Below are 21,744 nucleotides of genomic sequence, written 5' to 3' on the forward strand. Positions count from 1 at the left end.
TCTGAACTGAGCAGCGTTGTGATTAATGCTGAGCTTTGTAAAATTAATCTGGCTGCGATGTATATGATAGGTTGACGTAGGAGATGGATGGAGGTGATAAAACTAGCTTTAAATGATAAGAGGTTTAGGGAATCTGTGCTAGGATGCAGTGGTAACAGTAGAAAGGAGGAGTCAAAAGCAACAAATATTTTTGTTCACAAATGTTTTCTCACCAGGACTAAGAAACTCTAGAAAGTACACTTAATATTAAAAGCAATATTGAATCACTGAAAGCACCTTGTCCTAAAGAATAAACAAATGTAGTGTAATTTCTTAAATTGGTTTAATAGGAGGCCCAGCTCTGAAGCATCCAGCTTGTTTGTTCATTTGGAAGAACATTGCTGCCATCTCCTCGTCATCAGAGTCCGCATACTTTTATTATTCATAATTCTTCCTGGCAGCCTGGAGTTGGCTGTGTGGCTTCCCAAAGTTTTTCCAGATCAAATGCCCTGAAACACCAGCTAATTTCATTTGACGTGTCAAAGAGACAGAAAGGACAAGAGGGCAAACTTTAACAAAATGTTACTCCTTCTGATTGAACAACAAATACCAATTAGTCATTTTAATTTTGGCCTACAATTATTTTGACTTTTGTTCTCCCCTACACCATCTTTCAGCACCAGAGTTTGAATTCTACAGATTATAAAAGAATGGTTGAATCAACAAAAGACTCTTATCTCTGATTTTTAAGTCCACAAGAACACTAACCTCATCATTTTTACTAAGCTTTTTCAAAAATTTAATAATTCCTGAATTTTTAATACCCATTTGAAATTCGGGAGGATTCACTTACTAATAAGCAAAATTAAATTTTGTCAATACAAAATAGATTCTACTGCTACCTCTCAATTATTTAATTGTATTACAGTGATTAAAATTGCAGTGGTACTAAGCACATTTCTTGCTGTAAGAAAGCTGAATGTGCTATGATTTTATGCCAAGTCCACTGACCACTCAAAATACAGTGAGATTATTTTATAAACGGAGTGAAATATGCGTTCTGCTTCTCTTGTGCTACTGAGGTTGCTCATGTGTTATCACTGTAAAAGGTAAGAGCTAGCTTTGCCACACATTTACATGAATAAATAAACCTTCTAGGCCACAGTGCTGGTCAAATTTTATGGTGTATACGAGCACCTGGGGATCTTGTTGAAACACATATTCTAATTCAGTAGGTCAGAAATGGCACCCAAGAGTCTGCATTTCTTACAATCTCCCAAGACATGCTGATGCTGCTGGTTCACACACCACGTTTTGAGTAACAAGGGTATTCAAATCTAATTACAAAATAAATCTTTTGTAAAATATTTTTCTGGACCTAGATTATTAGACACGCATTGTTTCTGAGGAAAACAAAGATAATTCAAATCTCATTCCTAGTCTAAGAAATATTCCAGGAAGGTGAAATTTAAGCTTAACCAATCAGAAACCACAAACTAACCTCTAACTATGGACTTTCCATTAGAATGATCCAAATAAGACCAGTATTCCTCTTTAACCAAATAATTTCTTTGCTCTGCTTCCACATTTACCCTATAAAATCTTGCCCTTCAATGACTTCCAACAGAGTCCCCAACTGCTTTTGGTCTGCTGCTGCCTGATTCATGAATGACTGTTTGCTAAAAAAAAAAAAAAAACCCTTCAGAATTTTAATGTGCCTTAGTTTATCTTCTAACAGAAGGAATAAGTGTGAAGAGGAATTCTTCACAAAGGGAAGCTTTCACTCCTGAGATTTTAAGAATGTAGGCAGTAACTAAATGAGTGAGTCAGGTTTAAGAAGAGAATATATTGAGTTCTAGCTTCAACTCTAGGCAGTTGCCATTCTGATGCAAATGCTTTTATGGTTGTTGGCTCCTTGAACCTCCCGTTAGATAATAATAAGCATATAATGGATTGGAAAACTTTGACCCTATTGTTACTTCACAGATTTGTAGTACTTTTAAATCAAAGCACTTACTTTTCCCAGTTTTTATATTAACATGATACTATTCTGTGATAATTCATCCCACATTAAAATTTGCAGTACTTGAGGTCTCAGAAAATCAGTCCTCATCTTTTCTGAACTGGGAAAAAAAAAATGTCTGTTTGCATATTCATATATCATGGTTGGTAATTTACAACTTCCTTTGCATACATTCAGTCCTCAGCAGCTCTGCAGCACACTAGGTAGATATTTGTCTTATTTCAAAATTGAGGAAATAGAGAGTTAGTACATTTGCCCAAGAGAGCAATAAGGTAGTGAGATGGAACTAACACCTCTCCCTGCTGACTCCTAGTCCTGTGCTTTTTCCTATAAAGAACAGTAAAATAAGAACTGGATGGCACTTTACAGTTTACAGTGCTTATGAACATATCTCAATTTTCAGGGTAAAAAAATAAGTTTTTCAATACAGAGTTTAGACATGAAAAACTGATGTCCAAAGTAGTAAAAGGAAATTGTCCAAGGGTAATTCATGTCTCCTGCTTACAAGTCTTAGTCCTTTTGCGTTTATTTGGTTGGTTGTTTTAGGACCTCAGATGCATTGAATTGGTTCATTTCACATTCTTTTGTTCATTTTACATTCTCCTTATTAGTCCATACATGGTTCTATTTTATTTAGTTACACAGTAATTTTTAATAGGATATTAGATGTCCTATGAATCACTACCCAGCAAGAAGCTAAGACATTAACATCTAACCTTCATGTAAAATGCTTCCCCATCTCTTTCCCTGCCTCCCCTCACCTAGGGTCACCAACATTCTGAACACTATATTCATTGTTCCACTGCTTTCCTTTTTATATCGTTGTATATGAATATATGAATACACATTTACATTTCTAGGGGATGTTTAAAACTTTATAAAAAGCATATTATGCTATATGCAATATTTTGGGGGATATCATGCTATACATAATATGAGGGGCCTGTATAATTGGAGATGTTTTTACCAACAAAATTAGGTAATCCCAGTATACACCACCCCGTGGTGGGTGTGTATATATGCACATTTATTGTATAGACACATCAAACTACCCAGTCTCACTTGAGACATATTTACATGCACTCTTTATATATGTGTGTATGTGTGTGCAAGTGTATAGTAGTAAAGGTCTATTCATTCAACAAATACTTATTGTGTGCCTGCCATGTGTCAGGAATTACTAAATACCCTACTGTGCAAACGCGTGCAAAAGCGAGTGCAACACTCCACCCCCCTAAAAAAGTCCCTGATCTCATGGAAATAACATTGTACAGAGGGACAGACAGACAACAAATAAAATAAATATGGAAAATATAAAGGATGTTAGGTGATGTTACGTGCTAGGGAAAAAAATAAAGCATGCCAGATCCTTAGGGACTAGGGTTTGCCATTTTAAATAGAATGCTCGGCGATAAATTGGGGATGAGGGGAGCGGGGAGTCTGTATTTAACGGGTGATACGGAGGTAACTTTCGAGAGCTGAATCAGAACCGAACTAAACTCTTTGGCAATCCCCGCGCTCAGCCTATAATGTCTGTAAGATAACAGGCTCAGTCGCGGTGGACGGCCCCCGGAGAGACGATGCATGTCTTCCCGCCTTTCTTCCAGCCGGCCATCCCCTCCGCTAGAAACGCACTGCCCGCCGACGCCGCACCTGAACGCCGCGCCGCGGGCGTTTAACACCAGCGCGACCACCGCCCGCAGGCACCTCGCCTTGCCGCCGCGCGCGCGCAGCCCCGAGGACGCGCTCGGGGAGCGCGCACCGCCCGGGGCCGCCCTCGGGCCGCTCCCAGGCCCACTAGGAACGCGCGCGCGTGCCCGGCCCCGCGGCCTCTCGGCAGGCACGCGGCCGGGAGGACGGCGCGCGCCCCGCTCGGCAGCTGCGGCGGCGGCTGGTGTAGGCGCTCACGTCAGGGCTGGGAGGAGGGGGTTCGCAGCTCAGAGAGTGAGAGAGACATGAGGCATCCTGACAGGAAGCGAGAAAGAGTTCGGCGAAGAAGGAGTGAGTTCTAGAGACGCCCCGCGAGCAGGACCCGCGCCTGCCGGAGAGCGTGGCCGACCCGGCTCCTCGCCTCCTCAGCGCGCTCTCCCGCGTCCGCTTTCAGCACCCCGAGCGGAGAACAGTTCCCGGCAGCCCGCAGCGCTGCCGAGTGGCCGCCCGGCCGGCCAGTACCCGGAGCTCCAGGGGGTTCAGGAGCACCCTCTGAGAACCCGCTGTGCACCCACCTTCTCCCCTTTTTTGGTGGGCAAGGAAGCACGGGGAAAAAGCATCCGGTGGCCTCAGGGAGCCCTGAAGAAACCGAAGCAGAATGTACCAGGGACACATGCAGGTAAGACATTTCTAGAGGGCTGGAGAGAAATCTTGGGGGCTAATTTAAGAGCAAGGCGGTTCACCAAGTTTCTGTGGTCAAGTACTGCCTTCGCACAACTCAACAAGTGAAGTGATGCAACATGACCGTGACATTTCTGTCCGGTGCTGCCGGAAAAACTAGACCGGTTTCCAAGGGTGGGAGAAGGGGAGGGAAGACCTCAGAACTTCGATTGGGGAAGTTTGTTTTCTGTGCATTCCCTGAGCCTGTTTCTTTAAACAGGATCAAGGAATCGAAACAGAGGAAACCCTGGAGATGACCGTGTTTCCGTTGTAATCCTATTGATGCATCTCAGCATGTATGTCAACTGAAGGGCAAACAATAATAGGAAAGACAAAGCTTTTCCTTTACCGTCTGAAAAGGTTGCTTGACTTAGAACACTGTCACTTTCGTTTCATTTTTTAAAGTGTTATATTTAAAAAACGATTTATACTGTATTTTCCCCCTTCACATTAAGGGACATTGTCATCTACTCCAATAGTCACAGGATGACTTGGGTGGATGAATTTCAAACACATGTCCAAGGAGCTCTAATGTTTTTCAGGGGAGGTGCTGCCTCTGGTTGTTATTAATGTTCATCTGAGCTGAGCCGCTGCTTCTTTCCGATGCAAACACTCTACTCTCTTGGGCAAGATTACTTTAACCTTGACTTCAGTTCTCATTCATATGGTTAGTTCTTTCTTATAAAGGCAGATATATGCTTTGGGAGAAAAATAAAATACTAACTCAGCTTTCTAAAGTATTAACTGGGCTCTTTTTGTTGCACCTAAATGGTTTAGTCATCAGGCTTGATGTTTGGGCTTCCTTTCCATTCCAAAGATGGTAAAATACAATCATTATGTGTGATGCCTTTATCCTGATGTGTAACATTTATGAGTACTGAGGATTTTGCTTCTGTGTCTTTTAGAGAAATTTGAAATAGATAAATATGTTGTTACATTTATTACCTAGTACTACCCAGATTTAATTTCCATATCTTAGGGAAATTCTTTTGGACTATAATCCATTTTTAAAGAAAACACAGTATTTTATCATAGTCTCAAATTTTATAAGAATTCTCAATATACAGTGCCAGAATTCCAAAATATTTCCCATGTGACTAACATCATCCTGTTTTGAAAATTATTAATGTAATTATATCACATTTGATAGACAAAAATTAGTGAATGAAGTATATTTTTAAATATTATATATGATCAATGTGATCCGCATGTTTCTTATAAAAGCTACACCAACTGAAAAGTTTAGTAACAAAGAAGAATTCAAACAATGACTGCTGAAAAAATTACCAAAGAATTATTACTATCATTTTATGCTTCATCTTCACCCAAGAATGATAATTACAATGTTATATATTATCTGTTTTTTAAACAGTTTCTTCACAAGAGTAAAACAGGAAGATTTTAATAGAGTCAACCCTCAAAAAATTGTTCATTTACACAAAATTGACAACTGACCACTAAAGGGAAATTAACAAAAACTTTGCACAGTATTGTTTTGTTGCTTAAAAAATATGTTACTGTGAATGAAGAATCGAAGCAACAATATGGTAAATTCATGCACCTAAAAACAATCTCAACTCAATTTTCTCAATATCTCAAAGGAGAATGTTATTGAAACTTGAGTTGCCTAGAACAATGTCTGAGGGTTTAATTTCACTTAGAAAGAATAAACAAAATATAAGACTCTGCATATTCTCCCAACTTAATGTCTTTTGCTTGTGCGCTGCTGTAACAGCAAATATGATGACTTGCAGTAAAACTCACAAATCTTTGCTGCCAAGCTTAAATTAAAACATTACTAAATAAAGACTGTAATCAATATGTTCACCAAAATTTCAGAGCATAATACTTTTTTTCCTATTTACTATTAACCATTAATGTTAGACATAAAACTTCCGAGGCCTTAGTAGGTATGTTTAGTAGTTATTCAATAGTGTGATTATCTGAATGGGCATCTGTTCCCCCCAACAAAAAAATACCTATTACAGATTGATTTATAATATACTTGCTGGCTTACATTTTAAACTCATATCTCTTCCCCAAAGAATATTACTTAGCATATAGACAAATCCATTTTGTTGGTATACTTAAAGAACGTTTCCTTATCAGAGATACTATCGTCTTCCTGTGTGTACCTGACTCTAATCACAGATGAGAAGAAACATATTCCAAACACTCCAAAATGTGTATAATTAAAATCTGAATCCATATTTGGTAAAGTGGACCAGGGATAAGCAGATTTACTAACATTTCTGCCAGCTTTGGAGTTTATTTGAAACATCATGTTACTTGACTGATACCTTAAAACAAGAGTGAAACAGAAATATTTGCAATCATTTGCTATGCATTCTAATTCTTCTCTTTTCTATATCCAAGAGATTTTAAAATAAAGAGCTTTGTAAATTAGCAGTTTGAAGTAGGGGCAGGTGTTCTCAGGAAGACTTAAAAATAGTCTAATTTTAAACTCCTGTGGTGCCTTTGTTTTTGCAACTTAATGATTTTGCAAATAAAGTCTATTAATTCTCATACATATGGCTAATTCATCTGGTTTATGGTAGAATCCGAATTCATTTTAGAAACCACAGAGTTTTAAAAACACACATTTGGTTTGCTCTGCTAGTTCATTAGAAGATAAAAGTTGGCATCTATTACAGATAGAGCATAGAGTAACAGATATTTCTTGGTTTCATAGTAAAGGCTGCAGGTATATTTCTTAGGAGCAGGGTCCTGGAGCTGTGTTTGTTTATCCAGCTGTCTTACCAATTATTTCCAAGGGGAATTAGTCACCCCAGTAGCTGAAGCAAAGGTTGCTTCTTTAGTGACTGTTTTAGATTTACTTGTTTTTCTCTTTGACGAAGGGGACTGATGATGATTGAATATACTTTAGCATCAGTTCTGACAAAACTCTATTGCTCATGGAGGGCCTATGGTCTTAATTCCACCAATACCTGTGTATGTTGAGGGCTGAGGTGTTTATTTGCGTATGTGCATATGAGTTAACATTTCCAGTTAGAGCAAATTATTACATGTCTCTCAATATTTTCTTAACCAAGCTCTTTTTTTTCTGGGGTGGTATAAATACAGAGAAATATAATTTCAATTTTCAACTAAAATTTTTTGAATTGTTATTGAAGAATCCACAGTAATGGTATTTTTCTTAATAAAAGAAAGTTGTTTCAGAAGGCAATCAAACAAAAAATCTATTTGTAATTGTAACTGATCTTTATTATAGGCATTCAAAGCAGACTTTTTAACTTATTCAAGCTGTCTGGGGAATCATTCCACACGCTGTAGCTTCACAAGACATAAACTAAAGAAAATCTAAATGACAAAAATTATAAGATTATTAACTGCTTGAAAAGTAGCCATTTGTTTTCCCCCAGGGGAGTTTTGCATTTGTTTTTCGATACGGCTTTACTTAAGATTTTTCTTAAAATCTTCACAAAGGGGAATAGCTTAGGTAATATGTTATGTTAATACATCAGATCTCGCCCCTGGGGATTTATCTGGGTTCACTAGAAACAACACACATAAGAAACCAATCAAAGGTAAGACTGTAGAATGTTGTTTTCAATACCCTAAACAGTAGGTTATCATAATTGAGGCCCTCAGCAAAACTGTAAAGCAAATGATATTTATCATGGGTACTTCCACCTCTCTAACACATCCACTTTTTTCCCTCCTGGTACCACCTTTTTTTATTCTCGAGACAGGGTCTTGCTCTGTCACCCAAACTGGGGTACAGTGGCTGGATCTCGGCTCACTGCTTGCTATGCCTCCCTGGCTCAAGCAATTCTCCCACCTCAGTCTCCCAAGTAACTGGGACTACAGGTGCACACCACCATGCCCAGCTCATTTTTGTATTTTTTGTAGAGATGGGGTTTCGCCATGTTGTCCAGGCTGGTCTCGAACTCCTGAGTTGAAGCGATCCATGTGCCTTGGCCTCCCACAGTGCTAGGATTACAGGCATGAACCACAGCGCCCGGCCCACCCTTTTCTATCCTGTGTTGTTTCTTTCTTAACCCTTTGCTAAGGCATTAACTGCTAGCAAAGATATAACTAATAGCAGTACACCACCCGCACGCGCACACACACACACACACACACACATTTTCAGAGGTGAATCTTTGAGATTAGTTTAGAATTGGAGCAAGGGTGATATTTTCAGGAGAATGAGCAATGCTGGGGTTTGTTGAGTTGTTTTGATCAGTGGTCGCTGCTGCCTTCCTCTCCCTCTTTTTACCCCAGTTCAAATGGCACCTGGTCTTCTTCCTCAAAAGTCATCTTATAAGTAATGATGAGCATAAGTATGATGAAATGTTAACTAGAACTCTATTGACGCAAATTCATATACATTTAAGCTGTTGCTCAAAATTATGACACAAGCTCCAGCAAGATTCTGAAGTGTCTTCCTGTATATTCACATGCAAATCATGTTTGGTATGGGTGTAGTGTTGAGCTTTTAACACTTGAAAGTTATAATAATTATGATATGCATTAGCAGAATATTTGATTATCTGAAAATCTCATTCCCCAGCCATACTGGCCAACAGTTTATATACTTACTATAAGAAACACAATATAGTCTTTATAGATTTTATTTATAGTTTATAAATATTCCTCCTAAAAACATGTGTTTCAAAGTAAAAATTTCAGCATATAAATGTTTTTATTATAAAACATTTTTAAAGTAAAGAATAAGAAAAGGTTAAAACACAACTTGTTAACTCTACAATTTTGAATCTTTAGTATTACCACTGCCAACCCTGGAAACATTAAGATGCGATACACCATGTAGTCAAAACATCTGGCAGGCTGCTTTTTTACACTTTTCATTGAGATCACATGTTTCCAACATAAGCTAAAGCTGTTAAAAGGTTTTATATTTTAAAATTACCTTCTTGATACATTTATAGGAAAACCAGTGCGCAATTCTAATGCTAAAGGTAAAGGTAAACCCCAGCCTAGTGTGTCCTTATTAAGAGCCCTAAGTCCAATCTGAATGTTTGGGACATCTAAAAATATAATTTCAAATATGCTGACAGAGAAAACTGGTTACCAAGTTCCTGAAACAGTTTTCACCTTTTCATAATTCAGAACGTGTAAAACACAAATCATCTTGAACTACTGCATGGATCCGAGGCCAGAGTGCTATGAAGTGGAGGTTATGTTTCTTTCAGTGACCTCTTCCTTAACCCCCACCTCATCCACATCTACCTCACCTCACTTAGACCATCCCCTTTAGTAGGGATACCAAATGAGAGACTTTCTTTCCCAGTCTGCTAAGAAAAATTATTATAGCTTATATATTACTATATTATAGAGTATAAACAGCAAGATAGTTAATACTCTATTCATTAACTATCAAGACAATTGCTGACTGTTGAAAGCTCAGGATGTAATAATACAACGCACTGCCAATGTTATCTTATAATGTAATGCTGACTGATTCTTACTAGTTAGTAACCAATACACTATTTCTTTTATTAAAACCCCATTAGATAAATATCCATTATCATACTCCATGTAAGATTTCACTAAATGGATCCAACTTTTGGACTGATTTTTAGAAACCACTGTTAGAAATAGCACAGATGAAAATTAATGAGCTCATTTAGATAGGAAGAGGCTGTTTATTTGCCATTTCATTGAAAAAAAAAAAAAAGACAAAAATCCCTGCCAGCAGCTCCAAAATGGGGTTAACCTGACCCAAGTGAAATAGTTTGAATTTCAGGTGCATGCACAACTCCCCAAAGTTTCTACACATGTGCACATACCTCTCGAAAACCAGATAAACCCTGCAAGTGAGACGAGATGTAGCAAGTTATTTTCCCCAAACAGAATGCCATATGGTGATCTATGAATCATGGAAATTCCAGGAGAAGAATGGTGGTGTTGTGATGCCAGAAATCTACCTAGGGAGTCACAAAAATCCCCACTCCCACACACCCTCTTAAAAATCATGTGGTTCTTAAAGCAACTGGTATGGTAGAGGAATTCATAACTATGTCATATGAATAATGATTGAAAGCACTGGTGATATTTGGCTGGGAAAGTAAAGACTCAAGGAGACTATGATGACTCTATATAAGTATTTGAAGGGCTGGCTATTTAGGAAAGGGATAACATTGTTCTATACAGCCTTGAGGGTTAAAACTGGTGTTAAATTAGGGTAAGGTAAAAAGTTTCCTCAAGGTGGAGACAATAAGAATGTACCGCATATAGCACCCAGTTTGGCAAGATGCCCTCTTGGAGATGGAAGAGGTGTAGGGTGAAGGGAGAGATACGGGTGAGCAGATCACAGTGACACTGTGCACACATAGGCCCCTATTCCACGGCATTATGCTTTGTGGAAAAACCTAGTGAAAAGCACCATGGGAAAGACTCACACTAGGTATATGTAAGTTTGTGTCCCTATCAAAATGGTTGTAGTCTACTGAAGTAATGACCAGCAAAATCCAACATTTTCTGGGGAAAATATTACCTGTCTGTCAGTATTTGGGTGGACATCTGACAGAGCCCTGCCAGTACTATCATGAAAAGTGATCAGAAACAGTAAAAGTTCAGCAAATACGGAACCTCCTTAAGAAAGTAAGAAAAAAGAAAAAACACCATGAGCAAATGAAGCTGCTAGAGCTGCAAAGCACCTCTTCACCTCCTTTGAATGTTACGTGTTAACTGTAACATGCATTCCCATCCTCAGTGAGCTGCTGATCATGTAGGGATATAACATTTGATTCGGCAGGGGATTATGTACACATGAGATACATGGGAGCTTATTGGAAATGCAGAATCTCAGGTCCAACTCCAGACCTACTGAATCAGGAAGTGATTTTTTTCAACGAACCCAGTGATTTATATGCGCATTAACATTTGAGAAGCACTGGTCTGAGAAAACTGTAGGTAAAAAACAATGTGTGATCTATTGAGCTGAGACCTAGCAGAAAGCTTAATTCCTATGTAGCTTTCCGACATCACAGAGGCAGGAGAAAGTCCCTGAAAGAGGAGCTGGAAAGAGCAACTATCACAATTATACTTGAATAAAAATGTCTTCATTATATTGACTCCATAACAACCAGCCGATTTGTTGTAGTTTTTCCTTTTGGAAAAATGCACAACAAACCTATGATGCTTCACCTAACACATTTATTTGTTTTATTTACAAATAAATAAATAAGTAGTTTTATTTATTTGTTATTTATTTTAAGAGAGTGGGGACATAATACTTATCTAAACAATTTGTTTGGAGAACAAACAAACAGAGGTGGCTCACGCCTGTAATCCCAGCACTTTGGGAAGCTGAGTCAGGCGGATCACTTGAGGTCAGGAGTTCGAGACCAGCCTGGCCAACATGGTGAAACCCTGTCTCTACTAAAAAAAAAAAAAAAAAAAAAACTATTTGTTTAGAGAACTATTATGTCCCCGTTCCCTTAAATCTTTTCTCCTCCAAGATAAACAGTGCACTCAATCATTTCTCATAATGATATTTATGATGTTTTAAAGGCTCCATGAAAATATGGCTCTTCAAACAAGACACACTCCTAGAGATGTGATCAGGTGAATTCCAACCATTGCAGTATTATCTATCTCTTGGGAAAGATACCTATTCAGGCAGCCTAAAACTGCTTAGCTTCTTTTTATTAAATTGTTCTACAAATTGTTCTGATGTTTCTATTCTCTAAATCACTTGAGAGTTATTTCACAGGTATTTGGTCTTTATACCAAAATAATCTTAAATCTAAATGTGTTGATTAAAATTTTCTAGGTTAACAGTTCCTTATGTCTCCAACGATTGTGCTAATGTTCAATTTTGAGGTCATAGAATCCTTTGTTTAAAGAGCCTTTGAAAAAGTTTTCTTCAACCATCTCATCTCACAGATAGGGAAACTGAGGCCCAGAAAAGTTAAAAGACTTGCTCAGAAAGTCCCATACTGGTTAGTCAACAGAGCTAGTGCTGAAGTGAAATCTGTCTTACCCTGGTATATTATTTTCATTACACCATTATTCTCTATTTTAAGACTTATTACATTTGAAAATCAACATGAAACTAAATATTACAATAAACCACTAACCATTTCCAAATATCTAGATGTTTGGCATTTAGTCATTAAAATTGACATTTTCCTGCTTTTCAGTTGTAGTATAACTATTTGGTATTTTATATGTTGCTTTAGCAGTCATTTGGCTAACAATAGAAGAGAATATGGCCTGTAAGCATGTTTTACAAGTGAAATAAAGTGCCCTGAAAAATTGAATTAGAAATTTAGAACATTTCTTGTTCTAAAGGTTTTCATCACTGTTTCTCCTTGGACTGACTAGACCGGCCATTTGAATAAGCATAGAAAGAATGATGAAGATTTAAGAATTACCATTTTGCAATCACCATAGTAAAAAAGTGACTCAAATAAGAATGATCAACGGATGTTAACTCTGAGGAGGAGGGCAGTTTGGGAACAAGGTATTTACGTAGCATCAAAATGTCATCCATAAATTACAAAAGAAAAAAAGGAAATTTTCAATGGCTAAATTGGATAACACCTTAACTAAGTCATCAAAATCAACATCACCAATAATGGACAGATGGAGCATGTGCCTCTGGATATGATGCTCTGAAAAAGAGACAGCATCACTCAGGTAATAATTGTGCCAAAAATGCACAACCTGACTCTAATTATGAGAAAAGAGACAAACCCAAAATATAGGTTACTCTATAAAATAAACAGATTGTGTTTTTCCAAAATATCAATGTCATGAAAAACAAGAAAAAGCTGAGAAGCCGTTGCAAATTAAAAGGAGACCAAAGAGATATGACAACTAAATGCAATATATCATCCTAGACTGGATCTTGGGCTAGGAAGGAAATTGCTGTAAGGACACCCTTGGCACACACTATTGACCAGAACTCGAATATGGACTTTTGATCACTATTATATTTGTTTTTACATTTTTGAATTGGATGACTATACTGTGGCTATGTTAAAAAAAAATCCTTGTTCATAGGATATATGCATACTCTATGAAGTGATAAAAAGCATAGTGTGTATATTTAATAATCTTATGTGTATGTATGTGTGTGTATATATATACAGAAAGAGAGAGGGAGGGAGAAGGAATGAAAGAGAATGATAAAGCAATTCAGCAAAATATTAAAAACTGCTAAATCTGGGGAAAAGGTACATGGGAGTCCATTGTACTATTTTTGTAATTTTTCTGTAAGCTTGAGAGACTATTTTAAAACAAATGATGTTAGAAAAAAAGTACACTGGGGCACTGGCAGACTTCTAGATCTAGCCTAGGGGTGAAGGGTCCAGGGAACAGGCAGGGGCAGAGCCCAAGTCAAGCCCTGAACAGGTCAGTGTGGACTCCACTGCTGCCTTCACAGTACAAAGAACAGCAGAGCTTGGTGCACTGGTTCCGCCACTACCCCGCTGCTGCTGCTGCCCACAGAAACCCCACGTTAGAGCTTCAGTGGCTGCCCTTACTGCCAAGATGGACTCTCTACCATGGCTGCTTGTCTGTGTCCAAAATCCCTGTTTCAAAATGGAGGGCAGATATGGCTGATTGGTGGAGCTGAGCCACACTTTCGTACCTGGGCTCCAAGATAGTCTGTAAAAGTGCATATTGGCTTCTCACTAAGACTGAGAGTGTGAGCAGTTTCCCAAATGTAGAAAGAGAGTTTAGATTTGGGGAAGATTTTTTAAGTGAATGTCCATCGTAACATGTTGAGACATTGCTTGAATGTAAAATAGACACCTTGGTCTCTATCGTGAATTGACTAGGTCCAGCCTGGCTTGAGAGATAAGAATTGAAAGGAAATAATTCTCTTTAAGCCTGTGTTTATTTAGTACTACCTGCCATTAGAGACAGGACTCTAAGAGAATATGCTAGAACTAGCTTATATTGGCTTATTAAATCATGTAGCAGAGAAGAGTAGAATGGTTCCTCTATCGTTGATCAGTGCCCATCTGCTGCTCACTCCTCTTCTCTTTGAGATATTAGAAAGAGCCATGTAAAGAGTTCAGCAATTAATTAGAGAATTAAAATATGTATCATGTACCTTAGTGATAAGAACATCTTTTTCCTTCATGTGCAGGAATTTAATGTAAAATATTGGGCACATTCATGTTTCATATTCATCCAAAGGATGATGATAATCAAGATGCCCTGTGCATTTGAGTCATTAATATTGATATACAGTCTCTTATGTAACCCTTTATGAAGACTTATGTAAGACAAAAAGAAAGTGTTCTTAAGCTTGGGGAAAGATTAAATTAAAATGGAATCTTGGAGGTATAAAGGTCTTTAGAGTTCACATAGCACAACTTGGTCATTTCACATGTGAGGAACCTGAGGGCTAGGTCTTGATGGCTCAGATTTCTTCAATTAATTGCCTAGTCCCAAAATGAAAAAAAAAATAAGTAAGAAGAAAGAATGCTGAAAGGCTTCTGATGGCATTCATCATACATCGCTTCATAATTCCTCACATTTGAAGAGGAAACAAAACATAGTGCTTAAGAGCTTCTGCTTCAGCATGACAGCCCCAAGTTCAAACCATGGCTTCACCACATAGTGTCTATGATTTTGCTCGAACTTATCTTCCCTAACCCCTACTTTCCTCACCTGTGACAGGGAGATAAGAAAAGTACCCACACATTGTGATGACTTCATAAGGATTAGATGAGATAATGAAGGTATAAGGGTCTTAGCATACAATAATTTATGAATTACACTGGCTCTTATGTTTTTGTAGAGCTACCAAAATGTTTCTTACATATCATCTGTGGAATAAAGACTTTAGCCCCAGCGTGCCTGTTATACCTATCATTCGAAATAGTGGCAGATGCTTACTTTTCTTGTTTTCTCATAATTCTAGATTTTTTTTAATTTTCTCATCCTGAATTCCTTGCCTTGCATACACTCTGAATGTTTACTCATCTGTCACTATTCCCATCAAACTCACCCTCAGTGAGTGCTGCTCTGCACCACCACCCCTCTCCCAGCAATGCAGAATTAAGGATGTTTTTCTTGATGCTGCTTTAGCAGCTTATATGCATTGATAATACCATAATTAATGTATAGCTTTAATTATTTTTGTCAGTCTCCCCAACTTCTTGAGCTGTGGCAGCAACCAAATCCAATACATCTTTATATTCTTGGAAACTAGTAGTGCAAAGTATATACTCTTTATGTAGTACTTATTGAATGAATAGATGGCTTGATGATTAAATGAATGAATGAGTGAATGAATGTGTGAAATACTCAGAAGAGTCCTTACTGTCCTGAGTAATGACTCCAAAGTGCAGTTGGGATGGTCTCCCTGATTCTAAGATACACACAGCCCCAGGATCTGGTCCATTCCCATGAGCTTTGGAAGCAAATGCATATCAAGTAAAGTTTCTACACACTTGAAATGAAATCGATTACAGGGAAACCTTATAAACCTTATAATTAGATTGCCACTGTAATTAACCAACACTCCACTGTCAAAGCAGTCTATGCAGTTTAATGGGTTCAACCTCTTTAAAGCTGGAGGACAATCTGGGGCTGCAGACTTAGAAATGTAATAGATTCTTCTAATGGTTTCTAACTGTATCTCTAACCAGCCAAGGTCATGTGGAATTAGAAACCATCCCTCTAAAGTTCTAGACACCTCCTCACCACTTCAGCTGGTTGTCAACAACAATTTTGATAATAATGCTAACACACACACCCCTGAGACAACTGAGACTATGACAGAACATTATGATGTTGGAACTGTTGTCAGAGGCTGTCATTTGCTTATACCCTGTTGTAAGGGTTGCTTACACCCCTAGCCCTGACCTCCCCAGTTACACATGCATGCACATGTGAGCTCCCTTTCTCTCTCTCTCTCTCTCTTTCTCTCTCTCTGTCTCTCTCTCTCTCTCACACACACAGCTTTTCACATCAGATCCAAGGAAGGAGCTGTACTCACAATGGTCCTACAATGGTCATCCAGTGAACTTGTCTATTTTATGCACCTATCTGAACCATGGGATCTTATTATATCTCCCACAGTTACTCTTATATGTGAGCCCAAAATATGGAGGAGTGATTCTTCCCATTCAGTTATAGGCTAAGAAGATTCAAAAACCACATGTCAACACAGAGGTCTTTCTAAAAGGAGACAAGAAATAGCAATGCCAGTGACATGTACTACCTTTCTGCAAATAATAAAAATGTACCCTTTCAGGGTAAACCAAATATGCAAAGACTATGGTTTTTCCTGGAGAACACAATCCCACATCCAGGCACATACTTGGTATGTGAGGTAGAGGGTTGGATTTCAGACCTGAATAGTGTCCCCTCATCCAGACATCTTTGCACAGCCAATCTGCACAATCATAGGTATGGCTCTGAAGGGAGTCTCCTCTACCAAGGAGCTACTCTCTCTCTTTCTCTCTCTCTCTCTCTCTGTGTGTGTGTGTGTGTGTGTGTAGATGAGTGGTGAAAGGTGAATAAATTAGCTCTATTTTACCAAATATATTCAAACACAGATTGTATGTGTTTGCTAAGGCTTTTATAGAAGATGGTCTCTTTAAAGGATTACTGGCTTTCCTTCCAGCTCTAGGATTCTATTATTATCAGGCCTGTAATTAGTGATACCATACATCTGTGAGTGCTTGGTCAGGACCAATTCCCCCAGTTTACTACTAACCATATAATGGAAAATACATTTTAAAATGTTGCTGACATTGAGATGCTTGATATTTCTTACAAAGCCAAAGATCAACCTCTCCTAATTCTTCAGAGGACATGCTGTTTGGGAGCATGCTGCCGTATGTCTCCTCATTCTGCAAATAAGACATTTTCCTGTAAAGCTATCCCTGATATAGCAGATTCTTATTTGTGATATAATACTGATACCTCTGCTACAATAGTCACTTTTTGTGAGAGTGAGATGTTCATAAAAGTTAATCTTTAGAGTGCCTCAGTGAGGTTGGCAAACGATAGATATTTTATCTCTGTCATGCTGATAAAGAGAATGCAACACACAGGTTTGACCGCCTCGCCGAAACTTCCTTGTCAAATCAGTTGGGGACTGAGGAGTAGAATCTGGGTCTTCTGTTTTTCACTCTATTGCTTGCGCCTGCATAGCAAATTCAGGCCATTTCTCCATGTCTGTACCTCAGCCACTGCAAAATGACTCAACTAACAGGGGATAAAAGGATTCTGCAAGTTTTCTGGAACATTGCGGTGGCCTTGGAGGGTAGAAATCACTGATGCATTGTTTCTACCACTTACTCAACACAGATGTCAAATCCATATAGTTTTACCAATACTCTGCACTCAGCACCTGTAACATTTACACATGTAATACTCTGAGAGCACCTTTGTGTAGGTTGGGGTGCACTTGCTTAGTGGAGTACAGAACAGCCACGAAACACCCATCTTTTATGCAGAAATCCTCTGTAGAATCAGAAATAGCCGGAAGGCCAGAATAATATTGAGGCTATGGCATTAACCGGAGCTCAGAAGCCCAATGTAGAGACATTTTTCTAAAGCCTCAATATTATATTGATATCCCCACTCAAAATTATTTTACTTACCTAAATATTTTTATCTTTTACTTTGTACTTTGATATTGTAAAATATTCAATATTAATAAAGTAGTTAACCAAGCGTTTCATGTATTACTTTAATGTTTTAACCTCCTTTAAATTAACCCCTGTTTTAAATATAAGACTTTACTAGAGAAAAATTTGTTGCTATTTATTTGAGGGAGTTTTCTTAATCTCTTATGATCTTAAACATCCATTTATACAGGGAGAGAAAATACCAGCTTTGTTGAAAGGAAACTACTTCTAAGTGGCAGGATCAAAATTATTGTAGAGGAAATATGCACAGCTCTTATTTTACAAATCTCAATTCATATTAAAATATCTATTTTAAATAGAACATTTGTTCCCTAATGTCTTAAAATTAATTTTAAACTTTCAGTTAATTAGTGTGGAACGACTAAGAAGTAACATTATAGAAATCAGAATGTGATAGCATTGATCAAATTATTCAATGTAAAATTAAAAATACAAAAATAAAAATCATGTTTTCTTTCATAGCTGATTTTGTTAAAATGAATATTTTAGAAATCAACTTCTAGCACATTCACGTGATTATATTCTGCTTCCAGAATCAATAAATAATAGAAATTAAATGTTCTGTGTTATATCAAGGAAGCATTGATCTCATCTTCTATTTTAAGAGCCAAAGTACATGTGTTTTTGTGCCTCATTTGTCCAAAATTGTTATTTTACCTGTGGCTTGTATTGCACGTAATTCTGGTGTTTTAATAAATGCTTAAATAGATAAAGCAATGTTAAAGTAACTAAGCCAAACTATTCACAATAGTAAAGACTTGGAACCAACCCAAATGTCCATCAATGATAGACTGGATTAAGAAAATGTGGCACATATACACCATGAACTACTATGCAGTCATAAAAAAGGATGAATTCATGTCCTTTGTAGGGACACTGATGAAGACTTGTGCCTCCATGTGTCTGCCCTTCTCTAATGATGTTCTGTTTGACCGGGTCACCCACATTCTCACCTACCTGACTGATCCTTGCATGTCCTTCAAAATCCAGTTGAAGGCATCTCTTCCTACAAGGAGTCTTCCAGAAACCTCCAGGGCTGGGTTAGATGCCTTCCACATGTTCTCATAGCATCCTGAACCTGTGCAGAACTCTGTCTCGGCTCCCCTTACATACTTCCTAGTGGGGTGGTTCTCTTGGCTGTATCTTGTTCATCTTTTCAACCGTGGTGCCTAGCACAGAGCCTACACATGGTGGGTGAGCAATACGTGTTGGATTAAATAAAGGATTGTTGAACGAATTCATCTTTTAATTAGCCTTAATTAGTCTGCTTGGTTTGATTTAAACTTCTGAAGAGTCCCATAGACTAGTATAGGTTAAGCATTTTATCTGGCATCTTTGAAATTATTATGAAAATGAACTATTCCCTTTAAAAACCAATTATTCTTGAGTAATGCATTCAAATTCCTGTCTAATTTTTTTAAGGCAAGTGTGAAGAACCAAAGAAAGAATATAAGCCAACAAGCAAAACACTTGGATCCTAGACCTGTTTCTGCTCTAACTAGTACATGACTTGGGAAATATCATTTTATCTCTGTGGGGTTCAGTTTTCTCATTCACATCAAAAAATGACTAGGTAGAATCTTAATCTTTTCCCAGTAAAATAATTTTATTATTCTAAACTAAAATTTAGTAAATTAACATTTTGAGATAGTACTTAATGTAATAAAAAAGCAATTTAAATAGTATCTAGAGTTTATCATGCATATAAACGTTATATATAAGATATATGTAAAATAAGATATATGTATACAATTAGATTTTATTGGGAGACAAGTTGTTGATCTAACTTTACCATAAAAGTAGACCAATGTTACATTTATTCTACTTTTTCTACTTAGTTATAATATTTTGTTATATTGGTTTAAATTTTTATTTTATCAATTAATTGCATGATTTGCTCATTATTTGAAATGATAATCATCTGTTATTTATTCCCATGGATTATATTATTATAAGTGAAATGAATATCATGGCATTATTTGACTGAGAAGATTGTTTTCATATTTTTCTTCTGGTTTTTAAGACATGGGGAAAATTTTTCATGAGATATTAATCCAAGTTGTAGCAATTCTTACCTGTGTGACCTTGGACAAGTTTCTTAATTTCTCTGAGCACCTCAAATTTGAAAATTGAAATGTGCATTAATTCATTCAGAAGCCTGATTGTTTGATTTCTGACTCTTGTCAATAAGAACACTCACAGATTTGTTGCCAAAATTTAATACTGGCTTCTCTGCTTTAGAAATGTCCTTATATTATTGAGGGAGGACATTATCCAGTTGATTATCTCATTAAAACAGAGACCACTACTTCCCATCATTTAAAATTCCACAATAAGATGATCATGTGGGAAATTATACCCTCTAATTAATGCAATAAGTTAGTTGCAGTGGGAGGTATTTCTATGTCCTTTCATCGCTCTGATTTCCTCAGTCCCAAGGAAATATAAATATTTTCATTGACAGTTATATTAGATTCAGAATTGTGAATCGCCTTTGGTATACCCATTTAGAGAGAATTGAAGGAGGAAATATGATGATAAATAAAAATGGGAAACTAGAACCTCAAGGTATGCTTCTACCTTAAATCACTGAAATTGCCTGTTTGCACATTTAAAATGAGGTAGCCTCATAAGTCAGAAGTAGAAACCAGAGGCTAAAACTCCAACCAGAGCCAGGAGCACACTTTTATAGAATGTTAGCAAATTTAATACCTTAGGGCAGTGAAAGTTCTTGGCAAACATTGATTTACTGGAGATCAGAAAGAGTTGGTTGACTGGGAGGAACATTTATGCATTTATATATACATTCTTTAAGTAAGCATGATTATATGACTGAATTACAGTCTACAGAGAAACCTAAAATCCCAGAGACCTGGAGTTCAAATTATTGACTTTATTTCCAACTGTGACCCTATATGGCCTTAAACTAACCTTTATGATCCATTCCATGGCCCTAAACATAGCCTATAAGATGTTACCCTACTGAGCAATGGAAAAGATTGTTTGGCACACTTCCTTCTCACTTTCCACTCCTTTATGCACACAATTAAAATAGACACCAATACACAGAGCTAGAAGAAATGGCTTTCTACGTATTGACCATTTATACCTGATTGTGAAATAAAGTTGATTGTACTGATTTCTGTGGCTCTATGATGCCTTTACTAAGGTGGTCCAAAAACTCTAGCCTTGTTGTTCTGGATTTTAACAAACAAACAAACAACAAAAAAAAGGCAGACAACTTGAACAAATTGAATCTGCAACAACCTTAGAGAGCCATCTCGGAGGCAGGGGGAGCCCTTTGAGAAGCGTAGCAATTGGATGTCACCCGGTAAGACAGGCAGGCCTGGGTGAAAGGCTTCATGTGAGCTGTCTAAATGTTTACCTCGAGCTTCCTGCAAATTTGTGTGTTTCATTTTTCATTTCAAAGCAGCACCCACTCTCCTATTAGAATGAACAACGTTCCCAGGCCAACAGAAACTCTTCTGCTCTCTAAAAACAAGCAAAATGAAAGGCAGGTTTGGAAATGACTTGCACAGCCATAAATTATTGGCACTATCTTTAACATGATTTTCACTTCAAAAAAATATGTTTTCATTTATGTCATAGTTTATATTCATAACCACATCGTCAAGTCAGAAGGACTGGACATATCGCCAACCAAGGCACAGATTGTTAGTTACTTGTCATCAACTGGTTAGTGGTAAAGCAAGATTACATTCTGTGTTATTTCTTTTAGAATATTCTTACACGAGA

General features: G+C 37.5%; 1 protein-coding gene across 11 annotated transcripts in view; it reads left to right on the forward strand.

Annotated features, from left to right (window-relative positions):
- Positions 1-3,854: 3,854 nt before the first annotated feature.
- Positions 3,855-21,744, forward strand: part of PEX5L (peroxisomal biogenesis factor 5 like) — a 253,897-nt gene continuing 236,007 nt past the window's right edge. For all 11 annotated transcript variants that reach the window (XM_025376858.1, XM_025376860.1, XM_025376866.1 and 8 more), the window contains exon 1: positions 3,855-4,331. In XM_025376858.1, coding sequence (XP_025232643.1) covers positions 4,311-4,331 — 21 coding nt within the window. In that variant the 5' untranslated portion in view covers positions 3,855-4,310. The remainder of the gene's footprint in view (positions 4,332-21,744) is intronic.

The sequence above is a fragment of the Theropithecus gelada genome, chromosome 2 (assembly GCF_003255815.1).
Source record: "Theropithecus gelada isolate Dixy chromosome 2, Tgel_1.0, whole genome shotgun sequence".
NCBI lineage: Eukaryota > Metazoa > Chordata > Mammalia > Primates > Cercopithecidae > Theropithecus > Theropithecus gelada.